Source organism: Cherax quadricarinatus, chromosome 68, assembly GCF_038502225.1.
Source record: "Cherax quadricarinatus isolate ZL_2023a chromosome 68, ASM3850222v1, whole genome shotgun sequence".
In the NCBI taxonomy this organism is placed as follows: Eukaryota; Metazoa; Arthropoda; class Malacostraca; order Decapoda; family Parastacidae; genus Cherax; species Cherax quadricarinatus.
The window spans coordinates 4,652,880-4,673,875 of NC_091359.1; the positions used below are offsets into that span (position 1 = coordinate 4,652,880).

The window sequence follows — 20,996 nt, forward strand, 5'->3', positions numbered from 1 at the left end:
AGCAACACAAGGAGAAGAACACAAGGGTGACGGGTCGTGTTTCAGTGTTTTATTCAAGTTATAAAGTTTACATGGCAGGGCTGTTTTTTTAAAAAAAAAACATTTATAGAAAGATTACACACTACATCACTAGGTGCTGGTCTCAGGCACGATCCAGTGAAAGGCTCTTGATCCACGGGAATGAAGCTACTCTTCCCTTCCTTGGATGAAAGATGATTTCCTCCCATTCCCGAGGCGCTGTGTCACCCCTATGGGTTTAGCACTTCCCCAGGAACATATTAATAATAATAATAATAATAATAATAATAATAATAATAATAATAATTAATAATAATAATAATAATATTTTTCTGCAGTCATACACACTTATAAACAAATATGCAACAAACATATGTATAAGTAGCTGTTGTTGATTGGCAATACTATTGCATGTTAATTTTTGGTAAGTAATGTTTTGCGGCATGGAGTGGAAGAGAGATTAGAAGTAGGCAGCAGAGATTCACACAGGCAGTGAGAGAGGTAAATAGGGAAAGGAGAGGGTAAGGTAGGCAGTGATTTATACAGGTAGTGAACTGGTCCTCAGTTCTTTCCCTCCCGCTGCTGGGAGAGGGGAAACCAGACCCCTCTAAAATGGTACATTACTGAGGGGTAGCTCCCTTGCGTTTCCCTCCCTTGCGGCCACGGCGCCTCTTCCCACCTCGATTGTGGTGCCGCTTGCGGCGCCAGCGGCGACTCTTTGTTGCAGTCTTCTTGCGGCTGACGTTTGCCTCGCCACCTGTTTCGGTCTCAGCAAACCCGGAGCCATTGGAGTTAATGTTGTTGTCGTCTGTGAAGACGTAAGCTGGAAGGGATGATGAGCCATCTTTATCACCTCGGCTTGGTGAGTGGTCCGGCCCACCATCTAGTGGATATGTGTGAAGCTGGTGGTGAATAAGGGGTAGCTGGGTTACTGATGTGTGCAGGGGGTGGCGAATGATGGGTAACTGTGTACCAGAAGTGGTCACCACTGTGCGGGTCACACCGTACCTTCTCTGACTAGTGCTGCTCCTAGTTGTCGTGCTCCTAGCGCTGCTCCTCAGAACCTCACTATTTATGTCACTACTGCTCACTGGCACTCTCTCTTCAACGCGGGAGTAACTGTACTCGTGTCTTCTGCTGCCAATCCTTCCATCACCCCCGACACCACCTTCCAGAGACCTACGGTTTTCTCCTGCTACGGTAAAGGGAAGTGGTACTGGCCTGTCCCTCTCCACCACCGTGTCTGTATGTCCCACCACATCCTGGCCATAAGGATGCCCCACATAGCTAAACTTTCCCCCATTAAGATTGACTTTGCCGATAGAGTTTGGGCGCTGCGAGGAAGAGTCAGTCGTGAATATGCCCAGGCCGTAGTTACTGGGTGAGAGGTCCTTGTGTCCTCCAGGCTGTAGGCCTCCCAGACTGGTGGAGTAATTGTAGGAGTATCTCCGTGAGGAGGAGAAGCCACGACCCTCTCCTATGTCTCCAGGATATCCAGATCCTCTTGAGTATCCAGATCCTCTTGAGTATCCAGATCCTCTCGAGTATCCAGACCCACTAGAGTGTTCAGAACCATTAAGGTGTTCAGAGCCGCTAACATACCCAGTACCCAAGCTAGAGTCAATGGGGTGGCCAGAGACAATGCCTCTGGAGTAACCAGACTGGCCAGAATGATCTGATCTACCCAGATGACTTGGCTCACCTGGGAAACCTGACCTTACTGAATGATCTGATCTACCCAGATGACTTGACTCACCTGGGAAACCTGACCTTACAGAATTGTCTGATTTACCTAGATGATTTGACTCACCTGGGGAACCTGACCTTCCTGAATGATCTGATCTACCTAGATGACTTGATTCACCTGGGGAACCTGACCTTCCTGTATGATCTGATCTACCAAGATGACTTGACTCACCTGGGGAACCTGACCTTCCTGAATGATCTGATCTACCTAGATGACTTGATTCACCTGGGGAACCTGACCTTCCTGTATGATCTGATCTACCTAGATGACTTGACTCACCTGGGGAACCTGACCTTACTGAATGATCTGATCTACCTAGATGACTTGACTCACCTGGGAAACCTGACCTTACTGAATGATCTGATCTACCTAGATGACTTGACTCACCTGGGGAACCTGACCTTCCTGAATGATCTGATCTACCTAGATGACTTGGCTCATCTGGGAAACCTGACCTTCCTGAATGATCTGATCTACCTGAATGAGCTGACTCACCTGGAGAACCTGACCTTCCTGAATAGTCTGATCTGTCTGAATGAGCTGACTCACCTGGAGAACCTGACCTTCCTAAATGGTCTGATCTACCTAAATGACCTGGCTCACCTGGATGACCTGGTTCACCTGACCTTCCTGAATAGCCTGATCTACCTAAATGACCTGACTCACCTGACTTTCCTGAAGGGTCTGATCTACTTGAATGACCTGACTCACCTGACCTTCCTGAATGGCCTGATCTACCTGATTGACCTGACTCACCTGGGGAACCTGACCTCCCTGACTGATCTGATCTACCTAGATGACTTGGCTCACCTGGGAAACCTGACCTTACTGAATGATCTGATCTACCTGAATGAGCTGACTCACCTGGGGAACCTGACCTTCCTGCATAGTCTGATCTATCTGAATGAGCTGACTCACCTGGAGAACCTGACCTTCCTAAATGGTCTGATCTGCCTAAATGACCTGGCTCACCTGGATGACCTAGTTCATCTGACCTTCCTGAATGGCCTGATCTACCTAAATGACCTGGCTCACCTGACCTTCCTGAAGGGTCTGATCTACTTGATTGACCTGACTCACCAGACCTTCCTGAATGGTCTGATCTACTTGAATGATCTGACTCACCTGACCTTCCTGAATGGCCTGATCTACCTGATTGACCTGATTCATCAGGGGAGCCTGATCTACCTGAATGATCTGGCTCACCTGGGGAACCTGACCTTCCAGTATAGACTGATCTACCTGCATGTCCTGGCTCACCTTGGAAGCTTGATCTACCTGAGTGGTCTGGCTCACTTGTCTGACCTGGCTCACCTGGGGAGCCTGATCTACCTGAATATCCAGATCCACGTGAGTAATCTGGCTCTTTTGGGGAAAGGGGTGTGCGTGATGCAGTCACTCTGGTAGAGTGTCTTGTGCTGGAAGCAGAGCCTGCTGGGAGGTTGACATCAGGGGAACTGCGTCTATCATTCTCTAGGGTGCTTGAACCCTCTTGCCTCGTCCTAGTAGCCGAGAGGTTGTAGGTTCCAGCAGAGGATGAGGAGGAAGAGGAGGAGGGCAGTGTAGCAGCATGCAAGTCAGTGGTGGAGGAAGACCTGACAGGGTGAGAAGAGTCACCCCTACGAGGTCCATGAATATCGTCCACCTCACCGCGGGTGACTTGGGTATTTGATGCCAAGGAGGTTGCTAGAGATGAAGAGGAGGAGGAGGAGGAGGAGGAGGAAGGCTTATATGAGGGAGATGAGTAGGATCCTTCTCGTACAGCATATGAGCCTTCGGTCCTTCTGTCAGGCTTCCTGATAGGAACGTTTGTATTGTGTATCTTTGTATCTTTGAATCTTTGAGACGAATTTGATGAACTATATCTGTCTGTTAGACCTGGTTCAGTAGGTTCTGGAACATACTGGTCTCTTCCACTTACTGATGGCCTACTCTGAGAGGTTTCTGAGATGGAAGAAGAACCATAGGTGTCCCTGAGGCCAGGCTCAGTAGGTTCTGGGACATATTGGTCTCTTCCACTTACTGATGGCCTACTCTGAGAGGTTTCTGAGATGGAAGAAGAACCATAGGTGTCCCTGAGGCCAGGCTCAGTAGGTTCTGGGACATATTGGTCTCTTCCACTTATTGATGGTCTACTCTGAGAGGTTTTTGAGATGGAAGAATCATAGGTGCCCCTAAGGCCAGGTTCAGTAGGTTCTGGGACATATCGCTCTCTTCCACTTATTGATGGCCTACTCTGAGAGACTTCAGATATAGAAGAAGAGCCATAGGTATCCCTGAGACCTGGTTCAATGGGTTCTGGGAAATAGGGTTCTCTATTACTTGGTGATGGTCTATTCTGAGAGACTTTTGAGACAGAGGAATCGTAGGTATCCCTAAGACCAGGTTCAGTGGGCTCTGTGACATACATATCTCTGTTACTTCCTGATGGCCTTCTCTGAGAGACTTTTGAGGCAAAAGAGGAATCAAAGGTCTCCCCAAGACCAGGTTCAATGGGCTCTGGAATATACCGATCTCTTCCACTCAGTGATGGCTTCCTCTGGGACACCTTTAAGACAGAGGATGAACCATGGGTGTCCCTCAGACCGGGTTCAGTGGGCTCTGGAATATTATATGGATCTCTGTTACTTGCTGATAGTCTATGCTGTGGGTCTTTTGAGACAGAGGATGAACCATGGGTGTCCCTCAGACCAGGTTCAGTGGGCTCTGGAATATTATATGGATCTCTGTTACTTGCTGATAGTCTATGCTGTGGATCTTTTGAGACAGAGGATGAACCATGGGTGTCCCTCAGACCAGGTTCAGTGGGCTCTGGAATATTATATGGATCTCTGTTACTTGCTGATAGTCTATGCTGTGGATCTTTTGAGACAGAGGATGAACCATGGGTGTCCCTGTGACCTGGCTCAATGGGCCTTGGATCTCTGTTACTTGCTGATGGCCTACTCTGAAAGACTTTAGAGACAGATGAGCCATGGGTGTCCCTAAGACCTGGCTCTGTAGGCTCAAAGACGTCATTTGAGTCTCGGCCACTCACTGAAGCACTACTGAGTGAGTCAACTGAAACTGGTGATTCAAGTACTGAGGCTCCAGTCCCCTGGACATGAGTCTCCTGAAAGGCCGTTCTGCCACTGCTGGAAGCAGGGTTACTCCTTGCGTCGTTTGGGAAGGAGGGTGTGCTAGTAGTGGTTGAAGAAGAGGAAGAGGATGTGGAGGAGGAAGGAGAATTTGGATTCTTCCTTCTCGACATCTCTCGTGAAGTTTTCCTCTTGGAGGCACTAGCAGAAAACACAGTACCTTGTGGGTAGGCAGGCAGGTGGCTCCTGTTGACTTCCCCACCATCATTAGTCTCAGCAAATGTCACTGTTTTCCTGTAAGGTTTACGTGAAGGCCTCCTGGAGGAAGTTGAGGACATCCCAGTACCTGGTACTGCTTTTCCATCCTTGTAGACAGTTGTGGTGACCCTTCTGATGGTAGAATATGTGTAAGAGTTCCCGGGCAGGAAGACTTTATCAATTACGTGGATGACACCATTGGCACTCATGTGGGTGCTCAGGACTTCCTCACCATTTACCTGTGAACCAAAATATTTAGATCAAAATATTGCCTTAGATGGGCCATAAATGTAATGCTGCTAATGTGTAGAAGTGTGTATGCAAAAATGCCTTAAATAAACACTAAGATTTCAGCCAAACACTCCCTCATTCCCTACAGCATACACTTACTAGATGCAGAAAGCCTATGTTAAATCTAGGCCTGTAAAGGTTTTTCGTTTACTCAGTAGCCCACAGGAATTACTATTCTTAGATGAGTGTCCAGAAAAATGATTAAGAATTGCACACAAGATATATCTGACCTTTTGTGTTGAAATTAAGTTTCCTAAAGAACTTACAGGACTGAAGTCTGAGACTCAGTTGACAGTTGTTATTAATGATAATTCAACCTGGAAGACTCTCCTGACAATTTCAAAGTACCTCACTGAGGTCTGCACTTCAGAGACAGTAATTGTTACACTACAGACTGAAGAGACAGAGGCTATAAGGCACAGGGGGAAACAGGGATCTCGCAGTTAAGACACAGCTGTGTGGAGACACCAGTCACCCAGGGAATGGTCCAGGGTGTAGGCCTCCATGGGGAAGCCTGAAGTATGGGCACCCTGGGGAGCCCTGGGGCATGGGTACTCAGGGGAAGGACAACCAAGGGAGGACCGAAGTGTGGGTTGGGATTAACTTCTTTTGAACTGAATTAACTGCTATAGTTTTATTGAGATAATCTCCATTCTGATCAATGTTAGCAGTATTATTCAAATTACTTGTTACTAATACATGTGCATTCTCTTACAAAAAATACAAATCAAAATATACTGATTAGAGTTTAACCCAAAATCAACAAATTAAAAATAATATATAAAACTGACCTTCAAGATAATCATACTGGTCTTCAGGACAACGTATTGAACTTTGGAATACTGCAGTGACCTTCGTGATACCAAATTCCCCCTTTTGGGGTAAATACTGACCTTGAGAATGTTGTTTCCGGTCTTCTTCACATCGAATGGCCCTGCCATGCCGTTGATAGTGTAGATGAGGTTCTTCTCGAAGGAGGTAGCAGGAAACATATTGACAGCAACATGATTCTTCACGACCTCCTTCACGTACACTGGGTCAGACTTGATCCTCGCTCGTGTCTCCTGCAGGAAGCCGAAGACTGAGCTTAGAATTATGTTAGCAGAAACTGGAAGATAGGGTAGTGAGGGCTGATAAACAGGCTTTTCTGCAGTGGGGAAAGGTGTGCTTATTCACTCCAATGGGATCTTCACAAGGGAACTACGGTCACCTAAGCTCATAGGATATCTTGTGGTTATCTGGTAAAAAGGAAAATAAATGAGTTTTTTCTCTTAAATATTAATTCAAATGCAGAAATTTGCAAGAAAAATATGCAGTATGTTCTAAAGAAAATGCAGGAAAAAAATTGATTTTTTTAAAAAGGAACCAAAAATTAAAAAAAAAAAAAAAAGATGAGCGAATAGTTAAGTTTACCTCACTTCCCGCTAATAGAGGAATTATCTATTAGCATAGCAACAAAAAGAGTATTTGATTGACCACCTGAAGCAGCACCTACATATGAATTACCTGCAGAAGTACCCACTGAAGAACTGCCCAAACATAAAGTACCTGCAGAAGGAAGACCTGTAGAAGGAGGCTCCTGTCTCACCTGATTCAAGGCTCTGAAGGCGGTGTCAGTGGGTACGAAGAAGGTGTAAAAGGTCTCATCTCCAGGACCCAGACTCAACATGGTGCTTCCATCTGAGGTGACACTCTCTATTGCCTCCAAGAATGTGCTGCAAGTGGAGAAAAACATACAAGAAAGTGCAATAGTTCATTCATCACAAGGAGTGATACAGGCTGGATCCTCCATCTTGTAAACACAGACAGGATTCAAAGAGAACTACAGGCAGTCAAATAACAGAGATATTTATTTATTTATTTATTTATTATAAATTTGAGCACACATACAGAGGTACAAAAAAAAAATACAGATAAGAGCAGCATGCCAAAGCCACTTATACTATGCATAGCATTACGGGCTGGCTTAAAATTAACTTAAGATTAACTAAGCAATGATGAAGTCAGTGATAAAACATTAATGTAAACAGATTACTATAAAGCACAAGTTAGATTCGGTTTTAGGTTTAACATTTATGTGATATAATTGTGAGAAACATTTAAGATATACAATTTATAAGGTTCAGTTATTCAGTATTTATTTGGTTTTGGGTGAGTAAGTGATCTTTGAGTAGAGACTTGAATTTATAAACAGGTAGTGTTTCTTTTATATTTACAGGTAATGAATTCCAGATTTTAGGGCCTTTTATGTGCATTGAGTTTTTGCATAGTGTGAGATGAACACGAGGAACATCAAAGAGTGATCTGTGTCTTGTGTTATGGTCATGTGTTCTGTTGAGGTTGGCAAGGAGATGTTTGAGGGGAGGGTTAATATCAGAGTTAAGTGTTCTATGTATGTAATAGGTGCAGTAATAAGTATGGATGTTTTGTATGGTGAGTAGGTTTAGTGTATTGAATAAAAGAGTAATAAATGTTTAACTACTCAGGAACACACAGTGAAAGATGTGACAGATACATACAATTGCATTTAAATTTAGAAAAGGCTGTCAAAAATTAGACAAAGAGGGTTTATTTTTGAAAGCATTTAGAAGAACAAGAGTATCTTAGCTTTGAATAACAAATAAAACAAGTAAAAGAAATATTGGATATTTTTCTCTAAACAAAATGTTAGATGGGAAAAATTTAATGAGACAGAAAATAATATGCACCAAAACCATCAGAAATTTTAAAAGCATATACATAAATATTTAGCCAAAGGCAGGATACCACGATTGCAACATCATTTCTACAGCTACATGTAAGAAACTACATAGATCGACACCATGCCTAACCCTTCTAGGGTAGGGTAGGTGCCTGAGTTCGAGCCTTTAGCTCATAAGACTGTCATTCCCATTTGCTCCATTGGGGCGGGGATGGCAGACCAGAGAGGCCTAGCTTGTGGCTAGGCCTGGGGACAGTTGGTCCCAAAGATGAGGAGGTCCTTGTGCCTCCTCCCATGGGAGACTTAGGTCTCAGACACTCCCTAAAGAGGGAGCCAAGGCCGGGCCACCACTTGGAAAAGGCCCGGGCCGGGAGAATACCGTCTAATCTTTAATAAAATAAAAGAAACTACACAGAGAGTGGCAAGGATGTCTTTCACCAGTTCCTTGTGTATTTCACGAAAACATAGAGGGATGTTTGGTGATGTTTTCACTGCCTTATTGAAATGAAGCTCAGACTGGGATGGATTATGACAGGACGACCATCGTTTGTGAGGGAAAATTGCCCTGAAGCCATCCTGTGTGATGGTTTTGTTTGATAAAATATAGCTATTCAAATTCAATTCAAATTCAAAGTTTATTCTCTATAAGGATTACAATGCTGAGTTTACAGAAATTTGGTTATTGTGTGGTTTACCTGTTGTAAAATAGTGATTACAGAGTGTACCACTAGAACGCTTAGCATGGCTAGGCATTTCCAGCCTAGTACATAAACTATTATATAGATCTGAGAGGCCTGATCAAGGACTTGGCCAAGGGGGGCATTGACCCCCGGGAACGACCTCCAGGTAGACTCCAGGTAGGTAGCCACAATTTAGACTTGTAGTGTGTCACTAAATACTTGAACTCATGATGCACTCACTTGAAGGTATGGTCTGGGATGGACCTGAGAATGTCACTGACAGACTGGTTGGAAGGCATGATGACCTTGTTGATGATGTGGATGACTCCATTCTGAGCCTCGATGTCTTTCTCTGTGATCTTAGCGTCTTCTACGCCTAGTGCTCGGCGCCACACCTGAAGACGGACGGGGTCCTCCTCGTTAAGGGACATGATGGCCTGTAAGGTAAAGTATTGTTATTACTCTTCTCATGGGAACATGATTATGTCATGACTAATAAATTGTGTAAGAAGTGGGGAATTCTCTCTCTCTCTCTCTCTCTCTCTCTCTCTCTCTCTCTCTCTTTTTGTACACAGGGTTTGACAAGGTTAAGGATCCCTAGCTTTATTGACAAGCTAAGAGCTGTTACCTACATCAGCTCATTTGTCTCCATCTCTTTCTCTCTCTCTGTTTCTCTTTTCTTCTAACTTTCTCCCTCTCTGTCCCTCTTTCTCACCTGGTTATCAGTGATAGTGTTGGTCAGATGGCGACCATAGGCTCCATGGAATCGTACCAGCTGTCCCGCTAGATCCAGATCCCTTCTAGCATCATTCAATACATCAGAGTCCAGTGCTGGGGAAATGGAAGGAAATTAGTCATGAAATACCTCTTCTGGCCTTCACAGACACCATCTTATTAAATATGGCCTCATATATAAGATTCTTAACGATGGCTGCCACTCCCAGTGAGACTGTAAGCCAGCTGAAGGCCTCGGTCAGATGACCAAAAGCTCCAGCTGTGGGTCATCATATGGCTAAGACCCACGTCAGGAAATACTTGTCCTGTTTCCAGACAAACCTCACCTAACTTAATCTCCCAGTATATTGCCACATTTTGTAAATCTTGAGGACACACAAGACTTCACCTTCCCTAGAGTTTCTCCTCTCCTGTTCACCTGACCTATCACCTGACCTGTATACTGACCTGTCACCTGATCTGTCTACTGACTTTCCCTTTTTTTACTCCCGTCCTCAATTGTGACATGATAAAAGTCCGAAACTGACTGAGACAACGTTTAAAATTTCTTCTGCACCTTCGCTGAAGTACTGAGTTGCTTGACTTAGGACACATGTTGGCTGAGACACGTGATCATATGTTGGTTATGACACATGATCACATGTTGGTTATGACACATGATCACATGTTGGTTATGACACATGTATACGATATTTTGGCCCACCACCACCACCACCATCACTACCACTACTAACACCACTGCCACCACCACAACTACAACAACTACCTCGTCCCAACACCTACCATACCAGGCAGCTTCATCAGGAACGAAGAAGGTGTAATCTCCAGTGTGACTCAATGTCTCCTCCAGCCCCGCCTTCTTCACCAGGTCCACGAAGGTGTACAAGTGACGACTCTCTGCCAGCTCTATCAAGTTCTTGGCTGTGGAGGAGAGAGAGGAAAGTGAGTGTGAGAGAGAGGAAGAGTAAGGGAGAGGGGATGAGTGTTTGCAAAGTCGTCAAACACCTATCTGTTTACAAAAGCATGAAACATGTGTTTACAAAGGCATTGGGCTTGTTTGTTTGCATTAGATTCAAATACTTTTATTGAAATTAAACACCTGCCTGTTTACAAAATAATCAAACACCTATGTGTTTGCAAAGACGTTGAATACTGACCTGCTTAGAAATATTTAAAGTGGCATCAAACACCTCTCTGTTTCCAATAGCGATATCGACCCACTGTATAATGGTTCCCAATGCCCATTTACTGCTTATAGGGAGCTACTAACTTACCTCGATCGGGCAGAAGAACGTCATCAATCATGTGAATGATGCCATTCTTGCCCAGATTGTAGTTGCCTCTGAGCTTCGAAGTCTCCACGAAGGCTCCCTCGATGTCACAGTTGAAGGTGAGCTTGTTGTCCGAGACTGTTTTAACTCTGTGTTCCCCAGTGATGGCAGACTCACAGATGACGTGAGGGATGACGTGGTTCTGGATTAGAGCTGCGGAAAAGATAAAAAGCAGTTGTTTATTTATTCAGACAAAAAAAAATACCTTGATCATGTAGAAATTGAGGTAGGAAGTTCATAATTGGAACAAGGAAGAATGGGATTCATTACGAGGAAAGCCCAAGACATGAATATGAAGAATAATGGGTGAAATGGTAGGCAGAAAAATAGGGAATGCAGTGGAGATGAGTGAAAATAGGGGTAGAAAATTTAGAATTGGTTTAGCCAATTTATTTATTGTGAATATGAAGGAAGGAATATACTTAAGGACAGACAGAGAACATTCATAAATCCTTTGTGTAAATTAGACCAGTGAGAGCGTAAGAATTTTATGGAAACAAGTGTCAAGTATGCCAGGTAAGGTGCTCCACGTCACGGATAAAAAAAAAAAAACAATCTTGTTGACTAACCAAGTCTGGCTTCCCTGTCGTTAATGATCTTTTCCCTCCTGGATTCCGGCAGTTTTTGGAATGCCTCGTCTGAAGGCGCAAGAATGGTGATGGCGTTCTGCATTGTTCGTAGGACGTTGATGTACCCACTCTTCTCCAGGATCTCTGCTAGGACCGAGAACCTGCCGTCCTGCGAGGAGGAGGAGGAGAAGGAAGAGACGTGAGTACCCACGCTGGTGCGTCCTAGATACAATCATGACACATAAAATTGCAATAGCATGATTGTAAACAAATCAGGGAACGGTTTGGGCTTGAACCCATGGCAAAAGTGAGTTTTAAAATTTGCAGGCCAGTGCGTTAACCACTCGGCCACCTGACACTATTAAGATTCATCCAAGTAGGCACAGTTCTATATAACATAGGGAAGTTAGCCTGGGCCTCAGAGTGGGGCCCATGCTAACCTTCCTTTGATGTACAGAAAGGAATATACTTCACATGATACCATAGCATCCAGATGAAAAAAAATCGACCCTATTCGGTACCAGTACAGAAGCAAGAGAGACAACAAATGGATGTGTTTATAACTATCCCAGCAGGTGAAGATGAGACTAAAGACCACTCACATTCAAGACCATATCGGCCACGTTCTGCAGGATGCCTACAGAAGGATCCAGGATGTTGTTGATGAGGTGAACAACGCCGTTAGTAGCGTGCTGATCCTTACGTATTAGCAAAGCACAGTTGATGGTCGTCATCTGTGAAGGAAGGAGGCGAGAACATTGTTCATATCAAGATATTCTTGAATAGGAGGTAAATTGCTGAAGACACATATTTATTAATTAAAGAATAGCAAGGTTTCCTTAGCTGAAGAAAATCAACTATATGCTTATAACTGTAACCATAATTTTTAAGAGGGTGGTGGAGTAAGCCAGTGGAAGGCCTCGGTCAAATGACCAAAAGCTCAAACGGCGGGTCATCATCCACGACCCACGTCAGGAAACACTTGTCCTGTTTCCTGACGAACCTTACCTAACCTAACCTAACCAAACCTAACTTAACCTAACCTAACCTAACCTAACCTAAACTAATCTAACCTAACTTAACTTAACCTAACCTAACCTAACCTAAAGAAACTCAGTACACAACCCACGCATAGAAGAGAGAGGCTTATGACGACGTTTCGGTCCAACTTAGACCATTTACAAGCCTGTAAATGGTCTAAGTCAGACCGAAACGTCGTCGTAAGGTTCTGTCTCCTAATTGTGGGTTATTCGTGTATTGTTCCAGTCATGGTATTATACTTCTTTGTTCCTTAAAGATAATCACAGAATAATCGGGTCCTAACCTCACATTTTTTTCTGGTAGTGAGATTTCCATAGAAGTATTAATATCCTTGTTCATAAACCATCACGTTAAACCAGACTTAGACATAAACCTATTGTCCATATTTCGAAATTATCTTTTTATTATTATTAATTAATATGCGCCCTGAAAAACTGCCCAACATAAACCCAACGTAATCCATTATAAAACTGTTATAAACCGTGAAATGTAACAAGTGATGTTAAACCACTGTTTAATAAAACATATATTTCCCACATTTTTTTTCACTGTATGCATTAAAACGGAACACATGTTCTGTGTTTAATACAGCAAGGAAATGTATACAACAGGTGACTTATACAGCAAGTGACTTATACGACAGGTGACTTAAACAGCAAGTGACTTGTACGACAGGTGACTTATACAGCAAGTGACTTGTACGACAGGTGACTTATACACCAAGTGACTTATACGACAGGTGACTTATGCAGCAAGTGACTTATACAACAGGTGACTTGTACAGCAGGTGACTTATACAGCAGGTGACTTATACAGCAGGTGACTTATGCAGCAGGTGACTGACCCCATTCGAGTACTTGTTGATCCTAATGTTGTGACCTTGGTGTCTGGTCTCAGCCATAGTGTTAGACTGGAACTCTTCACTTAGTAACTTCCTGGGCAGGATGTGGTACAGTAGGATGGGGTTGTTGGGGTTGCCATGGTAGGAGTCCATCTGACTTCTTAGTGACCGTCGCAGCTTCTGTAGAGGAGACAGGGAGAAGGAGAATGTTGAGGATTGACTAGCTTATTCTGAATCTTTTTTAAGCTGTGGGGAAGGTGGGAAAGGGGTTATGGAGGTTTAATTCTTTCTTTATCTGGGGTTTTTTCAGGGATTTGCGGAGGTTCTGTGGGGTAGGGAGGATGTTGTGAGGTTGACGAGGTGTGTCGACTACGTTCAGTCTCTTAAATAACTTTGAAAACTTCATATAATTTGAAGGGAGAGATGAGTTTATGGGGCAGTGGCACTCACCCTGTGGGAGAGCAAAGAGTCATCAAAATAGCCCTCTCTCTCTCTCTCTCTCACACACACACACACACACACACACACACACACACACACACACACACACACACACACACACACACACACACACACACGAGGTATAATAAAGCTCATGGAGCAGGGAGAGAGAGAACCTAATAGCGTTGAGTGAAGAAGCGGGGCCAGGAGCTGAGTCTCGACCCCTGCAACCACAATCAGATGAATTAGGTGAGTACACAAACACACACGCAAAAACCTTTAAAAGTCCCACAAACTCACATAGCAACCAAACATCTCGTCTTTCGCTCTCAAACTGACCCCTTCGTATACATCAAAATAACACAAACACACCAGGGTTCCGACAGGAGCGTCAACACTCCCAGAATACGTACATCGAAGGCTTCATTGGTGGGTGCGAAGAGAGTGTAGGCAGCCGCAGCTTCCAGCTCTCCAGCGAGACCTGAATCTCTGATATACTGGGCCCATTTAGTGGCCCCTAAGCTCTCCGCTGTCTCCAACAAATTCATCAAAGGCTTTACTGTATCAAGAAAATACAACGAGATTAATGATGTTTTATTTCCACTGTATGATCTTGTATTCAAGTATAGTGTAATTGGAAACGGAGGTTTCTTGTTCTGTGTCTTTAAATAAGGAGCATCTGATTTCAGAAACCGGTTCATTAGAGGCTTTTCAATAACTTCAGAAATAATGTGTTGATTGTAACATGAAAGGCCTATAGCTATCATTTAACTACTTCTCCCGTGGTTGTTTTCTATATACTGTATACAGTATATATATATATATATATATATATATATATATATATATATATATATATATATATATATATATATATATATATATATATATATATATATATATATATATATATATTTTATTATCACACTGGCCGATTCCCACCAAGGCAGGGTGGCCCGAAAAAGAAAAACTTTCACCATCATTCACTCCATCACTGTCTTGCCAGAAGGGTGCTTTACACTACAATTTTTAAACTGCAACATTAACACCCCTCCTTCAGAGTGCAGACACTGTACTTCCCATCTCCAGGACTCAAGTCCGGCCTGCCGGTTTCCCTGAACCCCTTCATAAATGTTACTTTGCTCACACTCCAACAGCACGTTAAGTATTAAAAGCCATTTGTCTCCATTCACTCCTATCAAACACGCTCACGCATGCCTGCTGGAAGTCCAAGCCCCTCGCTCACAAAAACTCCTTTACCCCCTCCCTCCAACCTTTCCTAGGCCGACCCCTATCCCGCCTTCCTTCCACTACAGACTGATACACTCTTGAAGTCATTCTGTTTTGCTCCATTCTCTCTACATGTCCGAACCACCTCAACAACCCTTCCTCAGCCCTCTGGACAACAGTTTTGGTAATCCCGCACCTCCTCCTAACTTCCAAACTACGAATTCTCTGCATTATATTCACACCACACATTGCCCTCAGACATGACATCTCCACTGCCTCCAGCCTTCTCCTCGCTGCAACATTCATCACCCATGCTTCACACCCATATAAGAGCGTTGGTAAAACTATACTCTCATACATTCTCCTCTTTGCCTCCAAGGACAAAGTTCTTTGTCTCCACAGACTCCTAAGTGCACCACTCACCCTTTTCCCCTCATCAATTCTATGATTCACCTCATCTTTCATAGACCCATCCGCTGACACGTCCACTCCCAAATATCTGAATACATTCACCTCCTCCATACTCTCTCCCTCCAATCTGATATCCAATCTTTCATCACCTAATCTTTTTGTTATTCTCATAACCTTACTCTTTCCTGTATTCACTTTTAATTTTCTTCTTTTGCATACCCTACCAAATTCATCCACCATTCTCTGCAACTTCTCTTCAGAATCTCCCAAAAGCACAGTGTCATCAGCAAAGAGCAACTGTGACAACTCCCACTTTATGTGTGATTCTTTATCTTTTAACTCCACGCCTCTTGCCAAGACCCTCGCATTTACTTCTCTTACAACCCCATCTATAAATATATTAAACAACCACGGTGACATCACACATCCCTGTCTAAGGCCTACTTTTACTGGGAAATAATTTCCCTCTTTCCTATGTACTCTAACTTGAGCCTCACTATCCTCGTAAAAACTCTTCACTGTTTTCAGTAACCTACCTCCTACACCATACACCTGCAACATCTGCCACATTGCCCCCCTATCCACCCTGTCATACGCCTTTTCCAAATCCATAAATGCCACAAAGACCTCTTTAGCCTTATCTAAATACTGTTCACTTATATGTTTCACTGTAAACACCTGGTCCACACACCCCCTACCTTTCCTAAAGCCTCCTTGTTCATCTGCTATCCTATTCTCCGTCTTACTCTTAATTCTTTCAATAATAACTCTACCATACACTTTACCAGGTATACTCAACAGACTTATCCCCCTATAATTTTTGCACTCTCTTTTATCCCCTTTGCCTTTATACAAAGGAACTATGCATGCTCTCTGCCAATCCCTAGGTACCTTACCCTCTTCCATACATTTATTAAATAATTGCACCAACCACTCCAAAACTATATCCCCACCTGCTTTTACCATTTCTATCTTTATCCCATCAATCCCGGCTGCCTTACCCCCTTTCATTTATATATATATATATATATATATATATATATATATATATATATATATATATATATATATATATATATATATATATATATATATATATATATATATATATATATATATATATATATATATATATATATATATATATATATATACCGTATTTTCCGGCATATAAGGCGCGCTTTCCCCCACAGAAAGTCTTGGAAAATCATCCTGCGTCTTATATGCTCAAGATTGGGTCACGGCTAGGCTTTGTGTCATGTTTTAGCAGTTGATTACCAACGTTAGATTGCAACTGCTTGCAAACATAGTCTTATATATCTTATATTCTCATTAGTGTGTATTGCTGTTGCATGAAAGCTTTGCAACACACCAGCCTGATAAGTGGATTAACTTAAAGTTTAGAACGACTGTCAGTCGGCGGGACTCACCTCGCGTGCATCCGTCTTCTCCGCTAATCCGTTCGAATCCCTCACAACACTCGAAGCGAATCCTCCTGTTAGGGGGGGATTCGGGAGACAGATTGAGGGATTAGTGTTGCATTGTGAGCTGCAAGGCTGCTGTTGCATGCATGAGAATCAAAGGCTCTACAGAGTTTATTGCTCTGTTGCTTTGGTTGATTGTGCACACACACACACACACACACACACACACACACACACACACACACACACACACACACACACACACACACACACACAAAGGCCAAGTGTCTGTCGGCAAGTGCCTTTTGACAACTAGTAACAACACACACTCTTACAAACACACACACAAGAGGTGGGCCCAGGAGCTAAGACTGGACCTCAGCATGCCTGACTGATAGTTTTTAAGACAGCGGTATTTAATACAGCGTGAATTCTAAAGAATTATTTCAATTTTTAATTATATTTAACAACAACAACAATAATAATAATAATAATAATAATAATAATAATAATAATAATAATAATAATAATAACAGTCTATCAACAACCAATGTATCATTTGTAGTCTTATTGTTCTGTCCTTGAAATTCTCCCCTCAAGGAAGGTTCCTTGATGTTGGTGAGGGGCTCTTGATTTAGGGAATTGGATCTGTGCTCCAGTTCCCCGAATTAAGCCTGAATGCCTTCCACATCCCCCCCCCAGGCGCTGTATAATCCTCCGGGTTTAGCGCTTCCCCATTGATTATAATAATAATGTCCTTGAAATGACTCACGTAAACGCCTGGTGACTCAGGGACTTGACGAAATGACTCATCCGCACACGATTAAACTCATAAGTCATCTTGTCTGATTATTAGTTGAGTCATGACTCACTAACTGGGCAATTGAAACCTGTGGTGGACTCAGGAACTCACGAAATGACTCATTCAGATATAACTGGACTCACACACTCATGTGTCGAGGCAGGAGATAAGTCAGGTATTCATCAGTTTTAATCGGTCTTGGTCTTGTCTGATCCAAGCCAGTGGAGAAAGTAACGCAAATGCAATAAAAGGCTTAACTGACTAAACGTTTCGCCCATACAGTGGGCGAAACGTTGTCAGTATAGCATTATATCGCATTTGCGACTATTTTTTGACCCCCATCGTGAAGGTACTTTAGACCAATTATCCCCATTTAGACCGGTGCTGGCTTCAGGTGGCCTCTTGGACTCAGACCAGTGCTGTACTCAGGGGCTTATGGACTAAGACCAGTGCTATACTCAGGGACTTATGAACTAAGACCAGTGCTGTACTCAGGGACTTACGGACTAAGACCAGTGCTGTACTCAGGGACTTATGGACTAAGACCAGTGCTGTACTCAGGGACTTATGGACTAAGACCAGTGCTGTACTCAGGGACTTATGGGCTAAGACCAGTGCTGTACTCAGGGACTTATGAACTAAGACCAGTGCTGTACTCAGGGACTTATGAACTAAGACCAGTGCTGTACTCAGGGACTAATGGACTCAGCGAAAGGTGTACTCACGTTTTGCGTCCGCAGATCTTCCGGGTCTGCCAGAAGCGACACTCTGTCCAGAACTCTAGCCCATCTGTCTGTGGCAGTTCCTCAACTACGCACGCGTTGGGTCTGTGAAATACAAGCGAAGGTTAGTGGTGGTGAGATGGTAGGTAGTGGTGGTGAGATGGTAGGTAGTGGTGGAGAGATGGTAGGTAGTGGTGGTGAGATGGTAGGTAGTGGTGGAGAGATGGTAGGTAGTGGTGGAGAGATGGCGGGTAATGGTGGAGTTCGTGATAGTGGTGGTGGTGATCGCGGTGATGTTAGTACTAGTGTTAATAGTGGTGGTGGTGGTGATGATGGTGATGGTGGTGGTGCTGGTGGTGCTGGTGGTGGTGGTAGTGGTGGTGGTGTTGCTAAAGAGGGAAACAGATGTGGTGAAGGATGAAAATTGAGGGTAGCGAAGTGGGACACCCAAGAAAAATAGCTAAGTTTGCCTTGTAAATATAAAGCATTTATTAGTATTAACAAAACAATAGAAAACGGGACACATAAACACAATAATAATAATAATAATAATAATAATAATAATAATAATAATAATAATAATAATAATAATAATAATAATAATCGAGGACTGTTTGTATTTAATAAACTCTTCCTAGATTCCTAAATAACATTTGTATTTACATGTCTGGTAGACGACGATAATGGGGTTGCTTCACCAGTGATTCTCCTGCGAGATTCATCTCGTTAATTTTTGATTGATTCTGTGGGACTGTTGTCCTGTGTGATAACCCACTATGATAACATGAACGTAGATAAGTATGTTTATGGAGCAACTTGCAATGTGAACAGACTGACTGATGTTGTAGTGGCCAGGCTTAGGCTTGGTTACAAGTACTGACTGATGTTGTAGTGGCCAGGCTTAGGCTTGGTTACAAGTACTGACTGATGTTGTAGTGGCCAGGCTTAGGCTTGGTTACAAGTACTAACTGATGTTGTAGTGGCCAGACTTAGGCTTGGTTACAAGTACTGACTGATGTTGTAGTGGCCAGGCTTAGGCTTGGTTACAAGTACTGACTGATGTTGTAGTGGCCAGGCTTAGGCTTGGTTACAAGTACTGACTGATGTTGTAGTGGCCAGGCTTAGGCTTGGTTACAAGTACTGACTGATGTTGTAGTGGCCAGGCTTAGGCTTGGTTACAAGTACTGACTGATGTTGTAGTGGCCAGGCTTAGGCTTGGTTACAAGTACTGACTGATGTTGTAGTGGCCAGGCTTAGGCTTGGTTACAAGTACTTCTGGCAGTTTGGGAGACACACAGATGATGATCAAACTAAATGTAAATTATGTGATCAGGCATATGGTCACTCTCTTGAACACTATGTGCTTAATTGTCCACTTATTGAGGAATACAGAGACAGACAGTATAATAACCTATGTGACATGTCAAGATATCTTATTAATGAAAATAAGATACCAGATATACTAAGCAAATTTCCTAAATTTGCTTGTAACAGATAAGTGAACTATAGATATGTAGATATAAATCCATATGTATTCCTGTTAACCCTTTGGGGCCTAGTTCCTAGGCCTTTTGTGTATCCACATGCTCTCGCGCTACCGTCCACAGGATGGATATGGGGTGCACAATAAACTAGCCACTTCGGTGGCAAAATCTAATCTGTGGTTTCCTTTCTTTCTCTCTTTCTCCAAATTTCTGTGGTGTATATATGTACTGGGGGTTGTAATCTGACAGCCACTTCTCCGATAATTCATCCGAGTCAGCTGCTGTTGCTCTCTCTCTCTCTCTCTCTCTCTCTCTCTCTCTCTCTCTCTCTCTCTCTCTCTCTCTCTCTCTCTCTCTCTCTCAGCTGTTTGCAGATGACTTGGTCTGTTAAAACATTCAATATCTGACCGCCCACATCCTCTCTCTCTCTCTCTCTCTCTCCATCATCTTCCCACTCTTACCTCAGTAACCATGATCGGCTACAGGGGTTTAAAAACCTTCCACACGAGGGTCATTAAACCCGCAGTTTACCATGTTACCACCAGTCAAGAATACCTCAAAACCTCAGTGATCAGAGTAAACTCTCAGTGTATATACACTGAGATATACACACCCCTCAGTGTATATACACTGAGATATACACATCCCTCGGTGCACATACACATACCCCTCAATGTATATACACTGAGATATACACATCCTTCAGTGTATAAACACTGAGATATATACACCCCTCAGTGTATATACACTGAGATATATACACCTCTCTACAACACAATTGTCATCGAAGATTCGTGAAGTCAAACCATCCTGGACTTCACCTTACGAAACAAAGCAAATGGGTTAGTAATTATGAACAAGGTAGATAATAGGGGAGAAATAACATTAGAAAACAGGGGAACTGACGTGGTTCTTAAATCCTAAGGTGACACCTCACTCAGAGGTGACACTCCACTCAGAGGTGACACTCCACTCAGAGGTGTCACCTTCCCTTGCTTCTTCTGTTTGCAGTAATCGAGAACAAGCGACACAAGATGCAAAACAACCACAGGGGAGTTGAATGATAGCTCTAGGCCTCTCGTGTTGTGATCACCAGGAGCTTGCAATGTTGCAGAGACGAGTAGGAAGTCCAATGAGATTCGTTCAGGGATTTATCTCTCTGGATGGGACAAACGTAAGTAAACAAAACTAGT

General features: G+C 43.2%; 1 protein-coding gene across 1 annotated transcript in view; it reads right to left on the reverse strand.

Moving 5' to 3' along the window:
* Positions 1–456: 456 nt before the first annotated feature.
* The window catches only part of LOC128697911 (uncharacterized), a 94,568-nt gene continuing 74,028 nt past the window's right edge, over positions 457–20,996 (reverse strand). Inside the window, exons 2-14 of the mRNA XM_070099612.1 lie at positions 18,323–18,424; positions 16,802–16,866; positions 14,144–14,289; positions 13,293–13,469; positions 12,010–12,141; positions 11,408–11,576; positions 10,782–10,991; positions 10,291–10,428; positions 9,488–9,603; positions 9,013–9,209; positions 6,980–7,106; positions 6,285–6,455; positions 457–5,339 (exon numbers count right to left, since the gene is read on the reverse strand). Of these exons, the coding sequence (XP_069955713.1) occupies positions 639–5,339; positions 6,285–6,455; positions 6,980–7,106; positions 9,013–9,209; positions 9,488–9,603; positions 10,291–10,428; positions 10,782–10,991; positions 11,408–11,576; positions 12,010–12,141; positions 13,293–13,469; positions 14,144–14,289; positions 16,802–16,866; positions 18,323–18,424 (6,451 nt within the window). The 3' untranslated portion in view covers positions 457–638. The remainder of the gene's footprint in view (positions 5,340–6,284; positions 6,456–6,979; positions 7,107–9,012; positions 9,210–9,487; positions 9,604–10,290; positions 10,429–10,781; positions 10,992–11,407; positions 11,577–12,009; positions 12,142–13,292; positions 13,470–14,143; positions 14,290–16,801; positions 16,867–18,322; positions 18,425–20,996) is intronic.